This window comes from Nelumbo nucifera, chromosome 7 (genome assembly GCF_055504915.1).
Source record: "Nelumbo nucifera cultivar China Antique chromosome 7, China Antique-T2T, whole genome shotgun sequence".
NCBI lineage: Eukaryota > Viridiplantae > Streptophyta > Magnoliopsida > Proteales > Nelumbonaceae > Nelumbo > Nelumbo nucifera.
This window is the reverse complement of record NC_142655.1, coordinates 59,207,007-59,234,425: the sequence shown is the minus strand read 5'-3', so window position 1 is coordinate 59,234,425 and position 27,419 is coordinate 59,207,007. Positions and strand designations below refer to the sequence as shown.

The window sequence follows — 27,419 nt, the reverse complement described above, 5'->3', positions numbered from 1 at the left end:
CATCCTACTGCCCCAAATACAAGAAATCTACTCTCCTCAACACTCCCCCTCAAGCTGGCGTGTATATATCATATAGACCAAGCTTGCTAGTAATGAAATCAATACAAGATTGATTTAAAGCTTTAGTCCACAAATCAGCCAACTGGTCTCCAGTTTTCACAAAAGGGGTGTTGATATCACAACTTTGAACATTCTTTCTAATAAAATCACAATCCACCTCTATATGCTTTGTCCTCTCATGAAAAACAAGGTTTAAGGCTATATGGATTGCTGCTTGATTATCACAACGTAAATGCATAGGCAGTTTAACAGGTATCCCAATTTCACGAAGAAGACTTTTAAGCCACGCCAACTCCCCACTTGCTTGACTCATAGCCTTATACTCAGCTTCAGCACTCGACTTCGCAACAACATTCTCTTTCTTGCTTTTCCAGGAGATTAAGTTTCCACCTAGGAAAGTACAATACCCTGCTGTTGATCTCCTATCAGTCAGTGATCCAACCCAGCCTTATACTCAGCTTCAGCACTCGACTTCGCAACAACATTCTCTTTCTTGCTTTTCCAGGAGATTAAGTTTCCACCTAGGAAAGTACAATACCCTGCTGTTGATCTCCTATCAGTCAGTGATCCAACCCAGTTTACATCCATGAAACCTAATACAGTCAAGTGACCATTATCTCTATAAACAATTCCCATACCAAGTGAACCCTTGAGATATATTATCATTCTAAGCATAGCTTCAGGGTGAGGAACACGGGGAGAGCTCAAGAACTAGCTTACCACCCCAACAACAAAACAAATATCTATAAGAGTAATGGTCAAATAATTCAGCTTCCCAACCAATCTCCTATATTGTCCAGGATCTTCAACCATCTCCCCCTGATCTGATGTAAGTTTAGTGTTTGGTATCATTGGTGTAGCCACCAGTTACACCCCAACATACCTGCCTCCTCAAGTAAATCCAATGTAATACTTGAAATTGATAATAATAAAATCTTTTCTCTTACTGATCAAAAAAAAATATATATGTTGTAGAGAACACTGATGTGGGCCCCACAGCTACGGTCCCACTGTGTTCGTAGGGTAGAAGGTGTTCTAGTCTGCCTAGGGTTAGCTATTGGTCATTTAGTTGTTTCAGTTGTTATTTATTTCAGTCTTATTTTTGCTCTATTTGTTATGTAAAGACTAAGGGCAGATCTGTCCTTTCCATGTAATGAGCATAACCTATAAATATTAATTAAGGTGGCAGCGGCAGAACATTAAGCTTCTGCTCCTCCTTTTCAACTCTTGTGTTCTACTGCTTCTCTTCCCTCTTCCTCCTTTTTTCTCTTTACCTTTCTTCTTATTTTCGAACTTCTACTTATGTAAAACTGATGAGGGCATCCAATTAATAAGATAGCAAGTAGTAAGCAAAACATCACTCCAGTAAGTTTTGGGAACATTCATTTAGATGAGAAGTGCTCGAGTCACTTCTAATAAATGGTGGTTCTTGCATTCAACAACACTGTTTTGTTGAGGTGTACTAACACAAGAGGTTTGATGTCGAATACCATGCTCATTATAGAAATCAATAAAGGGAGAAGACATATATTCCTTTGCATTATCAAATTGAATAGCAAATATATTAAATCCAAACTGAGTTCTTATTTCCATAAAGAAAGATTTGAATACAAAAAATAACTCAGATCTTTCCTTTAACAAAAATAACCTAGAGACTCTAGAGAAATCATCAACAAAAGTAACAAAGTACTTAAACCCCAAATATGACACAATAGGACACGGACCCCAAACATCTAAATGAACTAATTGAAAAGTTAAGACATACGACTAATGGCTCAAGGAGGAAAAAGTAGCCAAATGAAGCTTGCTAAGCTGACATGCATCACATTCAAAGCTAATGTCGTCTTAAGGTCCTGAAACACACAATAGGAAGAAAAAGAGGTGATAGAGCAATTTAGTGCCTTGGTCAATTAACTCACAAACATAAGATTAAAAGGAAATTGAGGAACATAAAGTATAGATGCTAAAGGAAGTTGTGGAGTTGGACTAATACTTCCAATTCCATTAACTGAAGATGTACATCCATTAGCAAGGGTAACATGTTGGGTAGAAGGTGAAGAACGAAATTGGGTAAAAGCAGATGGAGTACCTATGATGTGGTTGATAGCACCTAAGTCAATGACCCATGGAGATGTGGTAGAAAGAAGGCAAGTGGAGCCAGTGCCTAATGTCTGAGAAAGAGTAGCAATGCATGATAATGTAGCTATAATCAATCTATTATATTCTTCCTTCTAGATGGTTATAGTTTCCCCTTTGGTTGATTATCTGTAGCAATAGTCTATAAAGATGTATTGTCCATTCCATCATGATAAGTAGTTTGATTTGCATAACTCCCTGTTTTCTTCAACAAATGGCAATACTCGACTATATGGCCCTCACAATAGCAATGTGAACAAAACCGAACTCCACACAAGTCTAAAGTTCCAATGGTATGACCTTCTAACCCATAGTGAGTGCAAAATTTGGTAGTTGTATTGCTTCCACGACCATGACCACCTCTACCACCATATGATTCAGACGGACCACGTCCACCACTTCCACATCCTCCACCATATACACCTTGACTACCGCTTCCACAAGTAACAACGGCAGCTTGATCTAATAAAGGAGTAGATTCAAATAACTTATCCCTTAGAAGTCTAGAGAACACATCCTCCAGATCAGGTAACTCTGTACTCCCAAGAATTTGGGCTCTTACTGATTCATATTCAGGTTTGATACTTGAAAGTTAGCAACATATAGCTCTTTCCTCTACTTTTCCACAACTGTAACATCACTAGCGACAGGTTGGTAAATGTTTAATTCTTCACAAAGATTCACCATATCAGAATAATAGCCTTCAAGAGACTTATCTCCCTACTGTACACTAGAAATTGATTGAAACAACTGATATATTCGGGTGATATAATTGCTACCCGAATACATCCTCTTCGCTTGATCCCAAATCTGTTTAGACGTGCCTAGAAAAATAAGTGTGCTGCTGATTTTGGTCTCCATAGAATTCCACAACCAACTCTAAATCTATGCATCTTCTTCTATCCACTCTGAGTACTTTGAATTTTCAGTCCCTAGCTTCTCTTTTTTTTTTTATCAATAACAATTTCATTAATTCAACATAAGAATAATTACAAAAAGGAAGACAACACTCTTATCTTCCAAATACAACTTGGGCCCTCAAGAAAGAAAAGAAAAAGAACAGGAAGATTGGAAGAAACAATAAAATTACAGCTTAGCCCAAAACATTGAATCCCTTTCTACCCCTTGTTTAGCTAATTCATCAGCTAAGGAATTAGCTGATCTTTTAACCCAGCTCATCTTAACTTCCATCTCCTGCACAAGCCACTTAAATTTCCTCCTCTCATTGCTGTAATTCCATAAGCCATTGTTGTCTTTATTCAGCCACCCTATCACCACCTCTGAATCCCCTTCAATTATGAGTTTTCTGATATTCATCTCCTTAGCTTTCTGGACTCCTTCCATAACTGCAAAGATCTCAGCTCTAAGGGAGTCACCCACTCCAATTGGGCCTGAGAACAAGGCAAAAATGACCCCATTCTCATCCCTAAAAACACCCCCAATCCCTGATTGTCCAGGATTCCCCCTACTACTCCCATCAAAGTTTAGTTTTAAGAATCCAGCAGGTGGGGGTGGGGGGGTCCAAGACACACTCATTACTGACTTGGTTTGTGTGCAGTTTGCAATCTCACCCACTTCCTCAACATGTCATCCACTATGTAATCTGTGAATAGCTCCAAGGATTTCAGCCACTATACAGCCCTAATATGGATTATAGCCTTCAATTCTTCCGCCCCTCTCTCAACTTCTGAGAAGATCCTGGAATTTCTTTCTTCCCATAATGACCAGCATACTGCAGCCCTCAATCCTCTCCACATAGTCCTTCCCCTTTTCATACGCCACCTAAGAAAAGAAGGGGAGAAAAGGCCCTACATGTCTGATGGAGGGTTTCAACTACATCCAAAGAGAGAAAAAACCCACTCCCAAATTGACTTCGCAAATTGGCAAGCCACCAGTAGGTGAAAACCAGTCTCCCCATCCGCTTTGCAAAGAACACACCAATGAGGTGACAAGCAAGTATTGGGTCTCTTCTTTTGGAGCAGACCACCAGTGTTGAATCTTTCCAAATAGGCTTCCCAACAAAAACTACCAACTCTAGGAGGAATTGGTCTGCACCAAAACTCAATAACAGGGAAAGGGGGGTTACAGGACTGGTGGACTGGCTTAAGACTTTGAAAAAAGAAGCACAAGAAAAGGAGCCAGTGGGGGTAGGGGTCCAAATTCTAGAGTCCACCATAGTGGGGTCTAAGAAATCATTATCAAGAAGTTCGAGGAGGCTCAAAATACTGTCGAGGTCTGAGTCCCTCACAGCCCTTCTCAGACCCAGGTTCCACCCAAGCCCAAAATTGGAAGAGGAAGGGGTGATGAAAGAAGAAACTAGCTCATTTTTAAAATCAGATAGAGCATACAAAGAAGGAAACTGGTCCTTTAGAGGGGCATTCCACACCCAAGTTTGTTCCCAAAATTTTATGGAGTTACATGAATTCAAATCATACCTGATAAGAGGGGAGAATACTGGTAGCAAATCATGAATGGCTATCCAAGGTGAAGTGCTTGTGGTCCTAGCTCTGATTACAGCATCCCATCCATTGTGGTCCAGCCCATGTATGCTTGACACTATTCTAGCACATAGCTTCTCCTGCTCCAATGGGAACCTCCACAACCACTTCCCCAATAGGGCCATATTCCTTTTTTCTAATCTTCCCAAGCTACAAGCCACCACAGTTTTTACTCCTGGTCACCACCTCCCAGCTAACTCTATGGTCCCCCTTCTCCTCTTTCGGCTCCCAAAGCAAATCTCTCATCATCCTCTCCAATCTGCTAAAAACCTTCACTGGGATTTTGAACACTGACAAAAAATAAATGGGTAAGTTTGCTAGAGTGGCCTTAATCAGTGTAGTCTTTCCACCAAGAAAAAGGTAATTCTTTTTCCAAGAGACAAGTATTTTTTCAAATCTTTCCACCACCGGGTTCCGAAAGCTCTCTCTCTTAGGGTTATCACCTATGGCAACCCTAAATAGTTCAATGGCCAACCTGAAACTTCACACCCTAGCACTTTTGCACTCTTCCTAATCTCTCCCTCCTCCATATTCACACCCACTACACAGCTTTTCCCGAAGTTCAACTTCAAGTTTGACATTTGCTCAAAGAGTTGCATCACCAATTTCATGTTCCTAATGAAACTCACATTACCCCCTTCACAAAACAGAATTGCATCATCAGCAAACAATAAGTGAGTGAGGGAGGTTTCCTCCCTTCCAACTCTCCAACCTCTAATGAGACCCCTAGAGTATGCTCTGTGAATCAATTTCCCCAGAACATCAGCAATTAGTATGAACAAGAAAGGAGATAGGGGGTCTCCTTGTCTTATACCCCTAATGGCTGGAAAGAAATCTACCGTTGTCCCATTCACTAGCACTGAATAATGACAATTCCGAACACAACCCATGATCCATTTGCACCATCTAGCCCCAAACCCAAATTTGGTCATAACTTTCTTCAAAAATTCCTAGTCCACCAAGTCATAAGCCTTTTCCAGATCCAACTTACAGACCACTCCCTTCTTTTTATCCTTCTTGAAGTTCTCCACACTCTCATTAGCAATGAGGATTTGATCAGTAATTTGTCTTCCACTCACAAAAGCTCCTTGATTTTGTGCAATGATGTCTGGCAATACCTCCTTCAATCTCAAAGACAACACCTTTGCAAAAATCTTATATAGGTTATTTACCAAACTGATTGGCCTAAAGTCCTTTGGGTGGAAAGCATCTTTCTTTTTTGGAATCAAAGCTATAAAGGTGGAGTTCACACCCTGATTAACAATTCCTCTCCTATGAAACTCCTCAAAAACCAACAGAAGGTCATCTTCCAAGATATCCCAACAGTCCTGATAAAAAGCCATTGTGAACCCATCCGGCCCTGGAGCTTTTGTTCTATCCATAGAAAATACAGCCTCCTTGATCTCTTCCAAATCAAACCTTCTTTCCAACCTTCTCCTACTATCCACCCCTACATCTGGCCAATCCAATCCTTCTACCCACACCCCTCTACTTACAGGCCTTTTTAGAATGGATTTAAAGTGCTCTACACATGCCCCGGCTATCTCCTCTTATTGTATTAACTCAACTCCATCTACTACCAATTTTGAAATAAAGTTCCTCCTTCTCCTTCCATCTGCCAAAGAATGAAAATACCTAATGTTTCTATCTCCCTCTTGCAACCATTTACACCGAGATTTTTGCCTCCAGCTTATTTCCTCCTTATGTAGGCATTCCTCTAACTGTCTTCTCAAACCTCTTCTAAGTTCATTGTCTTCCTCTCCAAATTCTCCACTTTCTTCTTTAGAGTCAAGGCTTTCAAGTTGGTCCATCAAAACTCTCTTTCTTTCTTCCATCCTCCCAAACTCCAAAAGATTCCACTCCTTGATCTTTGCTTTCAAAAATTGTAGTTTCTTATGGAATCTCATCCCCTCCCATTCCACCATTGGGTTACATTCATACCACCACTCCCTTACTCTATTGGTAAACCCAGGATGGAGTAACCACATATTTTCAAATCTAAAAGGGGCAGGTCCTCCACTCCTTTGCTCCTTGAATATCACTATGGGCTAATGATCAGAAGTCACCCTAGGGAGAGCTCTAGAAACCAAGTTCCCCCAATGTTCTTCCCAGTCCAAAGAGAACAGGAGCCTATCCAACTTGGAGTAGATGGGCCAAGATTGGAGATTTGACCATGTAAATGTCTTGTGGGCTTTTGGAACCCGGTGGTGGAAAGGTTCGAAAAAAGACTGGTGTCATGGAAAAAGAACTACCTCTCTCTTAGTGGGAGAATTACTCTTATTAAGGCCACGCTTGCTAATTTACCTATCTTTTTCCTATCAGTGTTTAAAATCCCAGTGAAGGTTGCTAATAGATTGGAGAAGTTAATGAAAGATTTCCTGTGGGAACCGGGAGAGGAAAAGAGGGATCATAGAGTGAGCTGGGAGATAGTTTGTAGGAGTAAGACATGTGGTGGCTTGGGGCTTGGGAATATTAGGAGAAGGAATATGACTCTGTTGGGAAAGTGATTGTGGAGATTCCCAGTGGAGAAGGAGAAGCTTTGGGCTAGAATAGTGGCAAGTATTCATGGGCTGGAGCATAATGAATGGGACGCTGGAATCAGAGCTAGGACCACAAGCAATTCTCCTTGGAAAGCCATTCATGACCTACTTCCAGTTTTCTCCCCTAATATCAGGTATGATTTGAATTCCGGTAACTCCATAAAATTTTGGGAACAAACCTGGGTGGGGAGTGCCCCTCTAAAGGATCAGTTTCCTTCTTTGTTTGCTCTTTCTGATTTGAAAAATGAGACAATCTCGTCTTTTACCACCCCGTCCTCTTCCATTTCTGGGATTGGGTGGAACTTGGGTCTAAGAAGGGATTTGAGGGACTCAGACTTTGACACTATTTTGAGCCTTATTGCAATTCTTGATAACGTTGTCTTAGACCCAACTAGGGCGGACTCTAGAATTTGGACACCTTCTCCCAATGGCATTTTTACTTGTGCTTCTTTCTTCAAAGTCTTAAGTCAGTCCACCAGTCCTACCTTCCCTCCTTTTCCTGTTGATGAGGTTTGGTGCAGAGCAATACCTCCTAGCGTTGGTAGTTTTTGTTGGGAAGCCTAACTGGAAAGAATCAACACTGGTGATTTACTCCAAAAGAAGAGACCCAATACTTGTTTGTCACCTCAGTGGTGTGTTCTCTGTAAAGCAGATGGGGAGACTGGTTTTCACCTACTGGTGTCTTGCCTTTTTGCGAGGTCAATTTGGGAATGGGCTTTGTCCCTATTTGGTTGTTGCTAGAACCCCCCATCAGACTTGCAAGGCCTTTTTTCCCCTTCTTTTTTCAGGTGGCAGATAAAAAGGGGAAGGACAATGTGGAGAGGACTAAGGGCTGCAGTATGTTGGACACTTTGGGAAGAAAGAAACTCTAGGATATTCTCAAAAGCTCAGAGAGGAGTAGCAGATCTGAGGGATATCATTCATATTAGGGCGGTACAGTGGCTGAAATCTTTGGAGCTTTTCACAGATTACACTATGGATGACATGTTGAGGAAGTGGGGTGAAATTGCAAGTTGCACACAAACTAAGTCAGTAATGAGTGTGGCTTGGACCCCTCCACCTAGTGGATTCGTGAAACTAAACTTTGATGGGTGTAGCAGGGGAAATCTGGGACAATCGGGGATTGGGGGTGTTTTTAGGGATGGAAATGGGGTCATTTCTGCCATGTTCTCAGGCCCAATTGGAGTGGGTGACTCCCTTAGAGCTGAGATCTTTGCAGTTATGGAAAGAGTCCAAAAAGCTAAGGAGTTGAACATCAGGAAACTCTTAATTGAAGGGGATTCAGAGGTGGTGATAGGGTGGCTGTTTAAAGATCACAATGGCTTATGGAAATACAATAATAAGAGGAGGAAATTTAAGTGGCTAGTGCGGGAGATGGAAGTTAAGATACGTTGGGTTAAAAGATCGGCTAATTCCCTAGCTGACGGTTTAGCTAAACAAGGGGTAGAAAGGGATTCACTTTTTTGGGCCAAGATGTAACTTTAGTGTGTTTTCTTTCTTTTCTCTTTCTTTTTTCCTTTTCTTGAGGTTCTTTGTTGCTCTTGGAAGATAAGCGTGTTTGTCTTCCTTTTGTAAATCTTCTATTGATGAATTAATGAAAGTGTTATTGATCAAAAAAAAAATGTCTTGTGGGCTAGAAGTATCTCCTTAAGCTCAAAGGCATCCACAAACCTGTTAAACTTCCTCATGCTAGTTGTCACCCTCTGATTAGTCTTATTGGTTTCCTCCGAGTATCTGATCACATTGAAATCCCCACCCACACACCAAAGCCCATCCCACAGCCCTCCGACATCAACCAATTCCTTTCTCTCTCTGTAGTCATTTGGTCCGTAGACATTTGTAAGCACCCAAACATAACCATCCTCTTGCTGCTGAAACTTCATGGAAATTGAATATTTTCCAATCAACTCCTCCAAGCCTTCAACCATGTCCCTCTTCCACATTGTTATTATCCCCCCTGAAGCACCCCATGAGGGAGCAGCCACCCAACTAATTCCCCTAGCTTTCCATACACTCCTTGCCCATCTATTATTAAACCCCGTTCTCTTGGACTCCTGTAATAGTACAATGTCTGGGTCATACCTCTTTATTACCTCTTTTATTGTCATTCTTCTCCTCGCACTTCCTGTTCACCTCACATTCCAACTAAGTATCTTCATTCTCACTTCTTTCTTAATTCCCTTCTTCACCTACCCACTACTTTCCCCCTTTCCTTCTATCTCCTTTTACCCCGAACTTCTTGTCACCTTCCACATCTCTTTTCAGTCTCTCAACTTCACTCAATTTTCTCTTCTTTGTTCTAATCTCCTTCCTCTTCTGTAAACCTTCTTTCAGCACATTCAAATCTTCCAACCTACATCCCACCTTCCCCACAAATTCTGCTATCATGTCCTTTTTCATAGATTCCTCCACCACTGTCCTTTCTACATATCCCCCTCCACCTCTACCCACCTTTCCTTCCCTCCTCTCCTCTAATCCCTCCCCTCTTCTCTCCTCTCCATCCTTCCTCCCTATCTTATTACCTCCCTCCTTCACTGTTCTCTCCACATATTCTTTCCAACTCTGCCCTCCTTTCCTTCCCTCCTCTCCATTGATCCCTCCCTCTTCTCTCCTCTCCATCCCTCCTCCACATCAAATTTCCTTCCACTTCATTAAATACTCATTCAATAATTTCCCACACTTTCTCATTTCTATACCTCCCTTCCCGGACCTCCCCATTGTCCTTCATTCCCCTCTCCACAACCCCAGAAAACCCACCATCTTGATTGGCTGCACATACATGGGCTGCAAGACATGGAGCAGGAACGAAATCTGGAATAAAGGACATAGAAAACACATTAGTAGCACAAACCGAATTCACTTGGTTACCTGGGTTTGATAGAAAGGTTGGAACAGGACTGTTCCTAGCCTCCCTTTCTTGTTCCAGAGGTTGGTAAATGTCTATCTCCCTGAGTTGGTTGGAAAGTACTTTTGTCCTTTGGTCACCATAGCGATCTTTCCTCTCTACCCCCGGTTCACCCCTAGATGGTGTGTTCTTGCTCTACTTCAGGTTCTCCCGATTTACCCCTTCTTTTGTGCCTTGTACATTCTGTAGTCTTGGCGATGAGTTTTTCCGGTTAAAGCCTTCAGCCCTACTTGTTCCAGGAAGTCCAGGACTTCTTCCTTCCTCTATCTGACCCTTCTGGCCGCCAGTTTCATGCCTCCATGTTTCCTCTATGTCACCCTGAAATAGGCTTGCAATGTTCCACCCACCCATGTCACCTACACCGTAGCCACCTTCGTCGTTTACATTGCCAATGCTGGTACCATCATCTAAGCAATCATCCGATTCTTCATCTCCTACACTACATCGCACCCAGCCTTCATCCGTCTCCTCCCTCTCTTCGGCTCTCTCCCTTGCGTACCTTGGGTTTGGCCTCTTTGAGAAGCGTCGTAGGGAGCTAAACTCCTCAAGGTTTCGATGAGGGACCCACTGTAAGTTCCCCTGTATTTCTGTTTTCCGCTGCTGCGAACAGTCCCCAACCTTCCTCGCCATCTGGGACGGTGATAAACCGTTACTATTGTCTAGAGTCGGTCTTTGGATCATCCCCTTGCCCCGACCCACGTGACCTTTTAAGTTGTCATGTGGGTCATTAAAAGAGTGCCCCATTTCAGTATTAGACCCGCCCAACCCACCCACGTGACCTTTTAAGTTGTCACGTGGGTCCTTAAAAGAGTGCCCCGGTTCAGTATTCGACCCGCCCGACCCACCCACGTGACCTTTTAAGTTGTCACCTTAAAAGAGTGCCCTAGTTTAGTCTTCAACCCGCCCGATCCACCCAAAATCTCAATCAGCTCGGACCAAGCCATTCGGCGCCCTGGACCATTTAACTTCTTTGCCACATCAGCAAAGGATGAAGAGCCCGCCCTTACTTTATTTAATTCAAAAACATTTGAATTAATTTCCTTAACTTGATGGTCTGTCATTTCGTTTTCCCCAGCCGACACATTAATCCCTAAATTAGCTTTCGCCTGCACCACCTTTTCACTGCCCACTCTCTTCCCTCCACGTGCCCACCACCCTGCCACCTCATCATCTTCAACCTTAGAACCTCTTCCCCACCACAACTGTTCAACTTCTGATGCCACCCACACCTTGTACCAGGCATCATCCGAACAAATTTCAAAGAACTTAGGCAGGTTCTCATGTTTAATACCAGCTACCTGTAACTCAACGGCACCCAAGTTTCATTTATCAGCTTTCACCAAAACGCCTCCCAGGCTCTGAACTATGTGCTCAAGAACAGGGTCCCGCTAGAGGTGAAAGGGAACGCCTACTAGCTTCAGCCAAACGCACCCACCTTGAACTGCGACTTCATTACAGATTGAGCTCCAGTTCTGGACCTGTATAAGACCTCCATCCACCACGACTTCTTTGAAACTTAGCTCCTGGTCGCCTACATCAAGAACAGCTTTCATCTCTGCAAATGGAAACAACATTGCTTCATTTCCAATGCCTATGTCTCCTGCTACTGTATTCAAAACCTTCTTCCAATCTGTCACTCCTTTATCAGCCACTAACACCATTCTTTTCTTCCAATCATCTGTCCCCACTCCTACCAATATTCTTCGATGAATAGAAGAGCAAGCAACCACCAAACCAGGAATCAGAGGGCTTTGCACTTCTACACTCCCAGTAGTTCCAATCGAAACTGCCTCCTGAATTTTTCTACCCTGGTCTTTGGAATTTTGACCAGTTACCTTCACTCCATCCATCTTCTTATTTGCAAGGCTACAAGGAAAGACTGCAACACCTTCACAAAAACCATCCACCCTTTCTGCATTCTCCCTTCCAGCACACAGTATTTGTTTTCCATTTGCTCCAAAAAACTCCGCCACAGTGATGAACCACCCCTTACTGTTTCTTTTCAATTCTATTACATATTTCTTACCTGGAACTGACATGGAGTTTTTCCAGCCATTCACCTTGCCAGAGTTGATAGCCCCATCTACAAAGCCTTTCATCCATACGATGACCTCCTTTGTTACCAGTACTATCGCCCTATTATTCTCTCTGATTTTCAGTGCATCCTTACCTTTGGTCCATCCCTCTTCAAACTTGAAAGTTTTGGCTTCGATCACACCTCAGACCTCCATCTTCCTACGACTCTGAATCCCCTCTCGCCCTCCATTTTCCAGTACCTTATCTATTATTTCCTCAAGCCCATAGAGCATCCAGCAGAACCGCCAACCTAACCCTTCATCGAACAGACTGCCTTCCTCCTCTCCCCATACTCATGGCCTAGGTAAAATTTCCTAACCTGATCTCTTCCTTCAACCTCTATTTAACTTCTAGTCCCTGGCTTCTTATCTTATTAGTAAGATACTTAAGTTCTCCATTGGCTGTAAGAAATACTTCTACAGATTTGGCCCAAATAGCATAGTTTCCACTTCCATTCAACTTAATGGTGGTTAACATAAAGTTTGTAGGCTATTTACCCAAAAAACAAAAAGTTTGTAGGTATAATGATGGTTGCATCGGACTCCATTATGCTGCACTTAACTTCAATCAAAGCTACACACACTTCCAAAGGTTATCTTCACCCAACAATACTGCTGAAAGCAAATAGAGGATGGAAGATACCAACCTTGTCACTCTCACAATCACAAAACGCACCTTTCACTTAACAATTTGAAATACTTGTCTTAGCATCATCATTCAGTCACCTCACAGTTTGTACACAGTCCAGATTGAGTTTTTCCATAAAATAATAGTTTCCCTCTTGGTTCAAGTCCACTAGATGGTCACACACATCACCAGTCACCTTTCACAGCAGCTGTGATGGTATAAACCATCACAAATCACCCAGAAGTCTATCTGGGTTCAACTCCAATGACCAATAACAATTGTGGAACACTCAGAAGAGAAAAAAAAAATCAAACCGATTAGGAAGAAAAGGAGAAAAAAACCCTAATCACTTCACCTGCTCTGATACCATGAAAGCATGGTAATCACAGTTGAACAGTAATAAAAGGCAGCAAACCAGAAAGAAAAGAGAAGAGAAGAGAGAAGAGAAGGAAGAGAAAGAGAAAGGAGAAAGGAGAAAAAGGGGGCTTGGGTGAAGAGAACCCAGTCGAACTGGTTAGAGAGTAGATTAGAAGGATCTATCCCTCTTAAGCCCACTACTTCTATTAATGTAAATAAAGATGTGATTACATAAATACCCCTACTTATGATAAATTATGGAATATGGACAGGAGTACACTTAATAAAAGAAAGACTAAGCCATCCTACTGCCCCAAATACAAGAAATCTACTCTCCTCAACAAGATGAAAATTATAAAGTTAATATTCTTTATGACAGTTGATAAAGATCTAAGTTACCCATCAAAAAAGAAAGAAAAGAAAAAGAAAAAACAAAGTAGGTAATATATGTACAAGCATTAACTTGTAAAGCAATTAAAATGGTCAGTCAAAGGTATTTTCTTCTGGTACTCGTCTACTCGAAAGGGTTATAAGTGCTTTGGTCTTGTCTCTGGTAAGAGATAGTTAGCATAGATATTACCATTTTTGAGGATACTCCATTCTATCCTCATGTTTCTTTTTTAAGGGGAGAATACTAATTCTATTGAAGATAGACTATTGCCTCTTCCTACTCTTGTTTCCCTTCCATCTCCATCTTCTCCTTTGAAAGTCTACTCAAGGCCACTGGGTAAGAGGAAAGATATTGCAACTACTGGTGAAAGTTTAGTTGAGTCTTCTCCGGCCATCCAGATTCAAGTCCAGATAATTCGGGCTCTTCACCTATCATTGTTGATTCTTTACTCATTGTTCCTGTTGATGATTCTTCTCCTATTCATGTTAAACCTAATTTTGATGATCCTGATCTTCCTATTGCCTAGAGAAAAAGGGCTAGGAAGTGTACCTTACATCCTATGTCAAATTTTGTTTTCTGTTCTTGTTTATCCCAGTCCTATAAAACCTTTCTCGTTTCCATATCCTCCATCATCATTCTAAAGAGTGTATCTGAAGCCCTTCTCTAATCTGAATGGAAAGCTTCCATGGATAGTGAAAACTGTGAAATGGAGGCTCTAATTAAAAATGAAACTAGTTGCTCATAAATCTTGGCCCCTACATCATTTAGATGCAAAAAATGCTTTCCTCTATGATGAATTGAAAGAATAAGTATACATGCTTCCTCCTCCAGGTGTTGTGATACCTTTAGGGAGGGTTTATAGGTTAAATAAGTCTATTTATGAACTGAAACGATCTCCAAGGGCTTGGTTGGACAAATTCAGTACTGCTATAAAGAAATTTAGGTACACACAAAGCTAGGCAAATCATACTTTGCTTGTTAAGATTGAGAAAGGTCTTATTTCTACTCTTATCATATATGTTGATGATATTGATGTGATTGGTGATCATCAGGAGGAGATTGAGAAACTAAAGGCTTTTCTGGCCTCTGAATTTGAAATTAAAGATCTAGAGGATCTCAAATATTTCTTGGGCATTGAAGTGACAAGGTCCAAGAGGGCAATATTTGTACCTCAAAGGAAGTGCACTCTTGATCTTCTAGAAGAAACAAGGAAGATGGGTGCTAAGCCTATTGGCACTCCTATTGACTCTAATCGTCACCTGAATGGGATTGATGGAGAATTTCTTCAGGATAAAGGAAAGTTTCAGAGATCGGAGGGAAGACTTCTCTATTTGTCCTTAGCAAGGCCAAACATTACCTATGTAGTTGGAGTAACAAGTCAGTATATGCATGCTTTTCGGGTTCCCCATCTTGAAGCCGCTGAGAGGATTCTCATATATTTGAAGGCTTCTCCTGAAAGAGGACTTTTATTCTCTAATAAAGGCATCTTCAATTGGAGGTATACACTGATGCAAATTGAGCTGGGTCATTGGATGATAGAAGGTCTAACTTAGGCTCTATTAGGGAAGAGTGCAAATGCAAATGCTGTCATTTACATGAACCTGCATATTTTTATTTGCAATGAAAATATTTGTATTTAACTCTTCCTAAATGGAGCCTTAGTTACTTGGAGGAGCAAACAACAAAATGTCGGTGGCTCGGTCTAATGCAGAAATAGTACTCCATTTTATGGAAGATGGAATATCAGGGTTGTTGTGGCTAAAAATGCTTTTGAAGGAGCTTGGTTTTGATCAAGTTGTATTGTGATCAAGGATTAAAGTATCAGTATCGGGTATCAAATCGGATAGCTTGGATATGGATACAGATACACTTTGGAAACGCATGGATATGGACAAAAATATGGAAACGCTTGGATATGTTGGGAAAATGCATACAAATTCCATAAGTATATTAATACCACTAAATTTAATGTCAAAATAATCACAAATAGTGTATAAATATATTTTTATGGTATATATGCAGAAATGCATTATAATTATTATACTAAGATGCATAGATATCGTACAACTTTATTGATAATAAATTAATCAAGAGTCCAAGACATATATTATATAGATCTTTACAAATTAATACATACACAGCCAAAGTCCAAGGCATAAAAAACATATGCAACTATTATATTTGAATTTTTATATTTACTTTTTAATTTTTAACATTAACAAAAAAGGTCAACTAAAATTTTAATTCTCAAATATTTGGTAAATAATATTTTTATTTTTGTAAAAAATAAATATGTTATTATTAATTGTAAATTAAAATACAATTAATAATTTACAAAAATATATAATTTTAAAATATATCAAAGCTATTAAAACTTCGAAGATACATATCATATGTAAATTCATAATTTTAATTACTAAAATAATTATTACATTATTAATATTTTTATTTCTTTAAATTATCAATTTTTATATAAACGTAGATTCATTTATATTATATTCTCAAATAATTTGTAAATAATAAATACATTGTTATTTAATAGAAATTAAAATACTCATTAATAATTTATAAAATTTTTAAGATACATATCATGTGCAAATTTATAAATTTTAAGTACTAAAATAATTATTTTATTATTAATATTTTATTTGTATAAATTTCTTGAGGTTAAAAATCATTTTTGATATAAATTTGGGTTTGATAGATTATTTGTTCTAATAGTTTATAAAATATTAATCTTAAATATCATTCTTTTTAATTTATAGTTGGGGTGGTTGAATATAATATATGTTATTTATTTGAATTGGTTATGGACGTTAAATTGAATAAATGTTAATGTGTTTCACTTATTATCATAAAATGAGTGTTGGCTTAGTGGTTAAGGGCATGTTTAATTACTAGGTGTGGATGTCTTGGGTTCGAATCACGCCACCCTCTAATTTTTATACAGGCCCTCGATACGTCTCCATAACGCTGAGTATCGGACCGTATTGGTCAATACTATACGATACGCAAGACTAGAAGGATACACTTCTAGTCGTAGTGTATCCAGTATCGGTGCCTTCTAATACCAATACAATACACCCCGTATCAGACGTATCATACCGATACCTTAATCCTTGATTGTGATAATAAAGAAGCCATTAATATAACTCATAATCCTATGCAACATGACCAAACTAAGCATGTAAAAGTTGACAAACATTTTATAAAGGAAATATTTACAGAAATGAGATTTGCTTCCCATATATCAAGAAGACCAACTTGTTGATTTTTGGACAAAGGGTCTAATAAATAAGAAACTTGATTTTGTAGTAGACAAGTTGAGCATGATTGACATCTATGCCCACTTAAGGTGGAGTGTAGGAATGTCTAATTTCAAATGTGATGGGCATATTTGTAATTTCTTACTTTTTAAACACATTAATATAAATAGTAAAGGGTGTGCCAATCCTAAGGCAACACACCCTATTCAATTCATCTCTCTTTCTCTCTTCTCCTCTTTCTCTTCTTCCTCTCTCGTCTCTTCTTCAATCCTTTACTCATTTGTTGGTGAGTTTATACAAGGAAAGGGGTAAATAAATAGATCTGAAATGTTTTGGGCTGTTGTTTCAAGGGAAAAAACAATGTAAGAATCACCTTGGGATAGACAGCAAATGGTGGTATACAACCTTTCTTCTGTAAAAACTGTGTTTCTGTATTTTTATTAATAAAATATTTGGTTTTAACCAATTAAAAAAAAGATGGGTAAAAGACAAGTATGCCCCCAGGTGCACTTAAATTACATAAGACAGTATTAGACACAACATTACAATAATTAGTAAATGTATAAGATATAAACGAGCTGTCTTAAGTCTTAACAGTACTGTATGTACATGAATATGTACATATATGCATACCATCTAGATTAGTATTTACTTTCTGTCAAATATTCCAAATCAAATGCAGAACAACTTGTTCTAAGCAAGGGTAAATTTTACATTGCTCAACTGAAAATAATTGAATTGGCTTGGCATGGATAAACAATATAAACAACTGTGCAAAATAAGAGGATTAAGCAATATGAAATACCTAGTTGGGTACAACCTTAGCCATACCTCAAAGAGCCATTCATGTTGCCCATTAATAACACGTCTGTTTCACTTTGGCCCTGTGCTGTTTGGATATCAACATGTAATTGTTCCAGAGCACTATCAGCAATCCTATCAGTGCTCTGGTACTTCCATATCTGTAATGCATGGAAAAACCCATTAAACCAGAGTACCAACAAAAAAGTTAGAGATACTATGTTAACTTAATGTCAGAGATTTTGAAACCAATTTTTGGATGCCAACCAAAAGGGTTGCAACCTAACCACTTAAATGGCATACTGCGTTTTATGAAGGAGGATCCTTGGCTTCAGATAAATTTTATTAGGTATGATATTTTGGCAGGTAGGGGGAACATTCTGTTCCATTGGATCAATATATTGGCTAACTGCCTAGATGACAGCTTGATTAGGGAGAGTATAGATAGGAGTGAGCTATATTGAATTATTATTCTTTTGGACTAATTGTGTGGTTTCTCCTTGGGAATAAGAGTGTGTCCTGTAGTTTTGGCATTGGCTTCCAAGCAATGATTTCTGGCCTTCCAGCTTAGGAGGTTTAGCTTATGTTCCTTTTAACTTAATCTTACTCTACTACTGATCATGAAGTTCTAAGTGTGATGTGACAAGGAGAGGGACAGAGCAGAGTGAAGTAGACTATTTTGAGACATTTTCTCCAATCGCTAAAATTTATCTTATTCATATTATTATATCACTTGTTGCCATTTTGGGTTGGCCTTTCCTTCAGCTTGACATTAAGAATGCATTCCTTCATGGCAATTTGTATGAGGTCTTGGAGCAAACTCCAGGGTTCATTGCTCAAGGGAAGTCTATGAAGGTGTGCAAGATAAAGAAAGGCATAATAGGAAAAGAAGTCTCCCCGAGCATGATTTGATAGATATAGTGGGGTTGTGTAGGACTTCAGCTTGAAGCAATGTAGTATTGATCAGTTCATGTTTAGTCATGACACTACAGCATGGAAGATTATTCTAGTGGTTTATGTTACTTATAGTCATTACAAGCAGCAATACTAGTAGCATAGAAGGGCTTAAAGATACTTTACAAAAGCATTTTTTATCAATAACTGAAACAATGTCATTAATTAAGTCAATGAAGTACAAAGATGAGGAAAGGGAGAGACAAACTCTCTTAGCTCTCCCTCAATAAAAAGAAATTATTACAACAAAGCCCAAAACAGTCGGTTCCTTCCCACCCATTGCTTAGCCAATGCATCAGCAAAGGAGTTGGCATCTCTTTTCACCAATTGTAGATTAATCTCCACTCCTTGTAGCATCCATCTGATTCTCCTTTCATAAATGTAGCCCCACCAACCAGCATCCTTCTCCTTTTGCAGCCAATTTATAACAAGCTTTGAATCCCCTTCAATTATCAATTTATGGATATTCAGTTCCTTAGCATTTTGAACTCCTAAGACCACCATTTCTTCAGCCCTCAAAGAATCACCCATACCGACTGGCCCTGAGTATAGAGCAGTAATTCTTTTTTTTTTTTTTTTTTTGATAAGTGATGAAATTTTATTAGATCATAAAAAGGTTTGAGAATGAAAGCTCATACAACCCTCAGGGAGGCACGAGTTGCAGCCTCCCCCAACAAATTACAAGGAAAAAACAACACAGATCACAATTGAGCCCAGAAAAGGTCTTCCCTGTTTGCCCCTTGCTTGGCTAACACATCCGCCAAAGCATTTGCTGATTTCCCCACCCATTGTACAGAAGTATACATATTCCTTGCCAGCCGTTTGAACTTCTTGATTTTAGTTTTGTAGCACCGAGCAGAGTTCGGGGGGTTATTCAGCCAACCCACCACTACCTTAGAATCCCCTTCAATAATCAATTGCTCCACCCCCATCTGGTTTGCAAAAAGAACCCCTTGTACAGCTGCTAGAGATTCTGCCTAACAGAATCTCCATGTCCTAGAGGACCAGAGTACAGAAGGACCACCTCTCCACTCCGATTTCCTCAACACTCCCCCCATTCCAGAAGGTCCTGGATTGCCTAGGCTGTTCCCATCAAAGTTCAGCTTTACAGATCCTGCAGACAGGGGAATCCACCTCATAGCTACTCTGATCTTAGAGGAGAACTCCAAAGATCACTAAAGGAGAATTGCTGAAAAAGCTCCATGGTTTTTATCCAGTGTATTGCCCTATTCGGAACACGATCCTTCAAATCTAGGCTGCTCCTCTCCTTTTCTTGGAGGATTCTTGCATTTCTTTCCTCCCGTAAGGTCCAAAGGAAAGCTGCCTGAGCACATCTCCACATGACTCTCCCTCTTTATTTGGGCCAAGAGAAGGTAGAGTGATCAAAAATCATGCGTACATCTGCTGGTAAGTTCCAATTACACCCCCAAACAACGAGAGGATCCAAACCCATAACTCTTCCAAGACCGGACAGGAAATCAATAAGTGATAGCAATTTTCCCCATGAGCTCTACAAAGAACACACCAGTTGGAAGAAATACACAAGAGAGGATTACCTTCACTACGATCAAAATTCAGCTTTATGAAGCCAGATGGGGACCAAGATGGTTTAATAACAGCCCTGAGAGAAGTAGAGTTAGCTACTTCAAAGTTCAAACCACTTCCTTATCAAGTCATCAGCAGGAACGTCCTTAAAGAGTTTCAGGGACTTCACCCAGTGGACCACTCTAATGGTAATGACTTCAAATAAGGAAGCCCTAGTCCTCTCAATCCTTGAAAAGGTTCTTCGATTCCTCTCTTCCCAAATTGTCCAGCACACAGCTGCCCTTCTACACCTCCAGAGAGTTCTTCCCCTCTTCTTCAGTCAACTAACAAAGCTAGAGGCAAATAGGCTGTACATTTGGTGGGGGGCTCCACCTACACCCAAACAAAGAAAGGAACCATTCTCGAATTAAAAAAGGTAAGGGGAAGGAGATTAATAAGTGATAACAAATCTCACCCTAAGTCTTACAAAGAGAACAACAATGGGGGGATAGGCAACACTAGGTCTTTTTCTTTCAAGTAAATCACATGTGTTAATTCTTTCTAGAAACACTTCCCAGCAAAACATCCTATTTGGCTAGTTGAAATGCTTCTTGGATATTGAGATGATTTTATTATAATGTGGTATTAACTTGTCTCAGAGAAAGTATGTTGTTGATGTGCCTTAAGAGACAATTGTTAAAGGAAAATCTTATAAACATGCCAATGGATCTTAATATGAGACTGAGTAATGATCAAGGTGAACAATTATCAAAAAAAAAAAAAATGATGAAGGTGAATTGTTTGAAAACCCAAGGAGATGCATGCAACTAGTTGGAAAGTTAAACTGTTTGACCATTATAAGACCCGATACCTCATTAGTTGTGGGTGTGTTAAGTTAGTTCAAATGGACTCATCAGATCTCTCACCGAGATGCAATTACATGGGTTTTGCAATATCTGAAAGTTGCATTGAGATGTGAACTATTATACAAGGATGGTGATCATTTGCAAGTAGAAAAATATGGACTGAGATGGATTATCATCTAATAGGAGGTCTACTACTAGGTGTTGCGCATTCTTGGGAGGAAACTCTGTCACTTAGAAGAATAAGAAATAGTGTAGTAGCAAGAAGCTTGTAACAAGGCTCATATACATGTGAATTAACTATATGGGGTCAGCTACATGAATCTTGTTTCGCCAATCCATTCAATTTAAATTATTAGTGCTTAAATCATTTCTTACTACTTCTACCCATGTCCTTTTTGGTCTACACCTAACTCATCTAGCCCCTTCCACTTGTAACAAGGCACTTCTTCTAACTAGAGATGTTGGTGGTCTTCCATGCATGTGACAAAACCATCTTAGCATAGTTGTCAAGCCAACGCCTAGGTGGCCGACTAGGCGGTTTTCATGAGTCGCCCAAACGCCAAACGATTTTCCTATTAGGCGCTTGCCTAGATAATTAGGCACATGCCTAGGTGGTGTTGGTGGTCTTCTATGCACGTAATCAAACCATCTTAGCATAGTTGTCAAGGCAACACCCAGGTGGGCAACTAGGTGGTTTTCATGGGTTGCCTCGCCCAAATACCAGACGATTTTCCTATTAGGTGCTCACCCAGATAATTAGGCACATGACTAGGTGATGAGGTGGGCACCTAGATTGCCTATTCAGATTGTTAGTTGGTCCACACATATTATATGATTTTTTTTAATGGTTAGCTTTATTTTATTAGAATACACCCCATTGCATATTATAAGTTTTTATTGGTGCAATTCAGCAAAATAAAAGTACAAAAGTTTCTTCCTTTGTCCAAGGTTTGGGGTCTAAACCAATTAGAGAAGGGAAGACTGAGAAGTCTCCATTGTTTCAATCCAAGACCTCTAGGTAAGTCAAACCAAACGTTCTTCATCTTCTTAAATAGTCCAAGTCATCTTGTTACTCTACTCCTATATTTTATTTTCTTATTCTTTAAGAAATACTTTTGGGAATGAAACAAGGGCTCCACCCCCTTCAACAATCCAAGTCATCCTGTTACTCTTATATTTTATTTTCTTCTTCTTAAACAGTCCAAGTTGTCCTATTACCCATGTGTTTTATTTTCTTATTTTTTGTAAGAAATATTTTTGGGAATGAAACAGGGGCTCCACTTATATTTCTCTCTTTTTTTCTGTTGCATTCGGCATTCCTCCATTTCTCCTTTTTACTAGCTTGAAACATAGCCTTCTTCTTCTCTCGGCTTTGCCTAGTAATTAGTTGCTTCTTATTTGCTTTATTAAATTCTTAGTTAAATATTGAAATTAATATATTTAAATTTTTTATCAAAATTAATATATTTAAATGATGAATATATGATGGCATTTTATCTTTTTACATGAAATTTATACTTATATGGAAGATTTTGTTGCCAATAGTTAATGTACCGGTTTGTTGACTGATATATAAAACAAATAAACTAGCTTAGGAGGGGTAGAAATCTATAGATTTTATATTTTCAAATTCCATTGCCTAGGCGCCTTGACAACTATGCATCTTAGTCTACTCTTTCATTTTATCACCTATCGGAGCTACTCCTAGGTTCTTATGAATGACTTCATTCTTGATCCTATCCTTTCTAGTTTTTCTACTCATCCATCTTAGCATTCACAGTTATGCCACATTCATTTTCTGGACATGTTTCTTGACTGCCCAACACTCTGCTCCATACAACATAGCTGTCCTTACAACTATTTTATGGAATTTTCCTTTTAATCTAAGTGATATTCACCTATTACACAGAAATCCAGATGCACCCCTCCATTTTGCCCCAACTTGCTCTAGTTCTTTACATGACATCCTCTTCAATCTGCTCAAAGAGATGAAGTCTCCAATAATAGCAGCCATAAAATTGTTTCATGATAATCAGGTTGCATCTAATTCAGCTTTCCATGAAAGGACAAAACACATTATGGTCTTCTTCCATTTTGTGAGAAAGAGAGAAAGAAAGAAAGAGAGAGAAAATCCTTAATGACATAATGATCTAGATTGAGGGGGTGTTAGACAATTTTTACCATAATTTAATAAGGTGAATTGTTATCAATCAGAGCAAAAAAAAGCCTAAACAATGGCATCTGAAATACATAGGTTGTATCTGTTTTGTGGCATTGCAAAAGCCATGTTGGTCGGACAGTTAAACATGTAAATATTTCATGCATGGTTGCAGGCTTTGAAGATTTGGAAAAGATTATTTGGAACAGTGCCAGTGTCAATATAAAAACTTAATTTGTCATAATCTAAATTGAATTTCAGTGTAAGCATCATCATTTCAAAGCAATTATTAGACATGATGGGAAAAGTATGCATTTAAAACAATTAGCCTGATCATTAAGTGAACATACCACAGGATGAGAAGCTTGCATCATTTGGTATTCCTGTTGAAAATTACACCTCAACTGATTGAAATTAAGCACTTTACCATGCAATTCCCTAACTTGAAGCAGCTTTGCAATTCTGATTCTCTTTCTCTTTAATGTGTTTAACTTTTCAATTGCCTGCAAAAGAATTGGCAACTAGATGCAAATTATAGTTGCATGAGAAGAAAAAAAAGAAATATATGCTGTTGTTGTTGTTTTTCAATAAAAAAAAAAAAGAAATGAAGAAATATATGTTGTCACATCATATATGAGACTCAGTCACTCCATCTAGAAAAAATGCATGTATTCATTGAGTCAATAGTTAAGCGTCAAATTGATGTTTTAGGTAGAAACAACAATGTGTATTGATCAACCCAAGATGTTTCACATAGAAAAAATCTCTCTCTCACCAAATTGTATGGATCAACCCAAAACATTTCACGTAGAAACAGCAATAGTACCAAACACAACATTAAAGAACCTATAAAGGACCCAATGGTGGAGAGGTTTGGGAGAAAGTTGAGTGGACAAAAGCATATCTATCTCTCTTTTATTGTTAATGTTGATACTTTATTGGTTGTGACAGAAGAATGTTATCTATGAAGATAGCTGGCCCTTTTTGTTGGGCTATCCTCATTTCCACCCTCATACAGTCTTTTAGATATACATCAGTTGGCAGTCCCCCAAAAGAACTGCCCCCTGTTTACCCCATGCTTAGCTAACGAACCTGTCATGTTGTTTGTCGATCTATAAACCCAATGAAAGGAGTCCACCAGATCCCTTGTAATCCATTTAGTTTCCTTTAATGTGTGCCAATGTTGCCATGTACATTAGCTATCATAACGAAGGGAGAAATTCCCCAGAAAAAGATTACTGACAATACAACTTTTCATTCTTTTTGAGGAATGAAAATAAATTTATTAATTCAGAAGCAGATTTAGAGTGAGTTCATACAACATCACAGGGAGAGGCGCGAGCTGCAGCCCCTCCTTGAATCTTACAAGTAAATTAGGAAAGAAAAGCAAGAATCACAACTGAACCCAAAACAATTCTTCCCTATTTACCCCTTGCTTAGCTAACACATCTGACAAAGTATTTTCTGATCTCCCCACCCACTGTACAGTGACCAACATATTCCTTGTCAACCAACTAAATTTCTTCATTACATTCTTGTAACGCCACATAGCCTCTTCAGGATTTTTCAACCAACCCACCACCACTTTGGAATCCCCCTCGATTGTTAAGTGTTGTACCCCTAGCTGATTTGCAAATTGCATCCCTTGTACAGCAGCTAAAAGTTATGCCCTGATGGAGTCCCCAATTCCCAAGGGACCTGAGTAGAGCAACAAAATCTCTCCCTTCTCGTTTCTCAAAGCACCCCCCATTCCGGATAATCCTGGATTACCCATGCTACTTTCATCAAAGTTCAACTTCAGTGAGCCTTCGGATGGAGGAGACCAGCTTGTAATTGATTTGTCCTTTAGAGATGAACACCTTGCTACTGCTGACCAATTTCTCCAAAGGTCATTAAAGGAGAATTGATGAAAGATTTCCAAGGTCTTCAACCAAGGTATTGCCCTATTTAACACACAGTCTTTCAATTCCTGACTGCTCATTTCCTTCTCTTGAAAAATTCTAATATTCCTTTCTTCCCAAAGAGTCCAAGTCAAGGCAACACAAGCACATCTCCACATAATTCTCCCTATTGTTGTAGGTCAATAAAAGGTAGAATGGTTGAAGAGCATATGAATTTCTGATGGTAGACTCCAACTACTCCCAAACAACGAAAGTAGCCAAGCCCAAAGGTCTGCAAAAAAGGGACAAGATATTAATAGGTGGTAACAATCCTCACCGTGAGCTCTACAGATGATACACCAATTAGGAGAGATACAGAGGAAAGGTCTTCTCTTTTGTAGGTTATCTAGAGTGTTTACTTTCCCATGGAATACTTCCCAACAAAACGCCATAATTTTTTGGGGAACTGGCCTGCACCAAATTTCTTTTGACGGAAAGGGTTGGTGAGTAGAAAGTTGAGAGATGGACTTGAAGAAAGAAGCACAAGTGAAGGTTCCATTGGGTCTAGGAGTCCATACTCTCTTATCTGGCTTGGAGGGATCCAAACAAACCTGATTAAGACAACCAAACAAAACAGAAAGAGATTCAATTTCATCATCCCTAAGTCCTCTACGAAACCCAAAATCCCAAGTAGGATCTAAGGGTGTTCCCAAAGGTGAGACAAATTTTGAGACCTCTTTTTTGTACAAAGAAACAGAAAATAGCGAAAGGAACAGATCCTTTAAAGGTGTGTCTCCTACCCAAATATCCTCCCAAAAATGAACAGTGTTGCCAGAACAAACTTCATACCTGATAAAATTGAGGAATTGAGGAAGGGTGTTGTGAATGGCCTTCCAAGGTGCTGCTAGGTTAGCTTGCCTTGATACACCAGCATCCCATCCATTCTCTGGCCTCGCATGAATGCTTCCCACCACCTCATGCCACAATCTCTCTCTTTCCAATGGTCATCGCCACAACCATTTCCCTAACAGGGCTTGATTTTTTCTAGTTACCCTCCCTAGTCCCAAACCCCCCCTTCTTTACTTCTGCACACAATTTCCCAATTAACCAAGTGGTCATTTTTTTCTTGTCCCGGCTCCCATAAGAAATTTCTCATCAACTTCTCCAATTTCCTAGATTCCCTAACTGGTATCCTAAAAACAGACAAAAAATAGGTAGGTAAGTTAGCCAAGGTAGCTCTTATTAGGGTAATTCTCCCTCCTAACTTTTCATTCTTCATCTTAACCATTAAGACACAACCAAACTAATTGATTTACCACTTACATGTATTATGTTACGTTCTTTTAAAATGAAGATGGGTCCTTTATTAACTCCTGATTGCCTATTAAATGGAATTTGGACAATTCAATCATCCTTGATTCATCCGAGCTTACCTCGTTAAGGAGGATGAGAACAGTGTCGTGAGCTTACCTCGTTGGACTTGGAAGATGGTATTTGAGAATTCGATATTGTTGTTGATGATGAGGATGGATAACGACTGGAACCAGGTATAGGACCTTTGATAGGGAAGTATCTGTTTTTCTCCGGGTCATAATAGAAACCAGGAAGCTCTGCAGAGTAATCAAATACACTTAATGAATACAAAAAAGTAAAGAAGCTACTCTTTCAACTTCAAACTAATAAAATTGATAACCTTGAGGCATCTCTGAACGATGACAAAAGCTTGTCTTCGAGCTTTCAATGTCAGGTTGCGCAGAGAGAGAGAGAGACTAAGGGGAAGGGGGAGATTTTAGGGCTAGAAATACAGTCGGATTAAAAACACAACCCTAAGCGTTTCGCGGCAATAAGCTGTTCAAACGAAACGAAGCCGGAGAATGAATCGCGGCAAAAAGTTGCAATAATATGTCTGGTAAGGAACGGAATCTGCTCCTCACACAGGGGCGCCTCACAGGCACATCCGGTCTGTGTGAATCGTGTAGGATGTGCATGATAGGATGTGCGTGTCAGATCGGTGTAAGGCGGAGCGTCTCTCAAGCCTATGGCTCAACGAGAAAACTTTGACCGTTCACATCTGACAGCTTGTACTTCCAATAGGCTTTCTGTTAGCCACGCTAGCAGGACTAATTTGATCTAACATTGCACATCTCATTATCTCAGGACCTATTATATATGTGGGATTCATCATGTATAAGGTGATCCAAGACAGCTGTCAGCATTAAGAACTAACGTGGAAAATCCTGTGGACAGCAGAAGCTATGGGAGTCTCTTCACAGCATATTCTAGCCACATATAAGGAATATCTTCAGTATTTGTATGGGTAAATGCTCCCAAGTGGTTGTGAGATCGGTGTGAAACGCGCTTTGTGAGAAACAGATCCGAA

At 39.5% G+C, this 27,419-nt stretch overlaps 1 protein-coding gene across 5 annotated transcripts in view; it reads right to left on the bottom strand.

The window, feature by feature from the left end:
- LOC104599783 (Transducin/WD40 repeat-like superfamily protein) overlaps window positions 1-27,172 on the bottom strand; it is an 86,330-nt gene extending 59,158 nt beyond the window's left edge. For 4 of the 5 annotated variants that reach the window (XM_088891586.1, XM_088891583.1, XM_088891585.1 and 1 more), the window contains exons 1-4: window positions 26,733-27,168; window positions 26,510-26,649; window positions 23,510-23,680; window positions 17,688-17,818 (exon numbers count right to left, since the gene is read on the bottom strand). In XM_088891586.1, coding sequence (XP_088747712.1) covers window positions 17,688-17,818; window positions 23,510-23,680; window positions 26,510-26,649; window positions 26,733-26,742 — 452 coding nt within the window. In that variant the 5' untranslated portion in view covers window positions 26,743-27,168. Of the gene's footprint in view, window positions 1-17,687; window positions 17,819-23,509; window positions 23,681-26,509; window positions 26,650-26,732 lie in introns of all 5 variants that reach the window. The other variant, XM_010262496.3, reaches the window with a different exon arrangement.
- Between the last annotated feature and the right edge of the window lie 247 nt (window positions 27,173-27,419).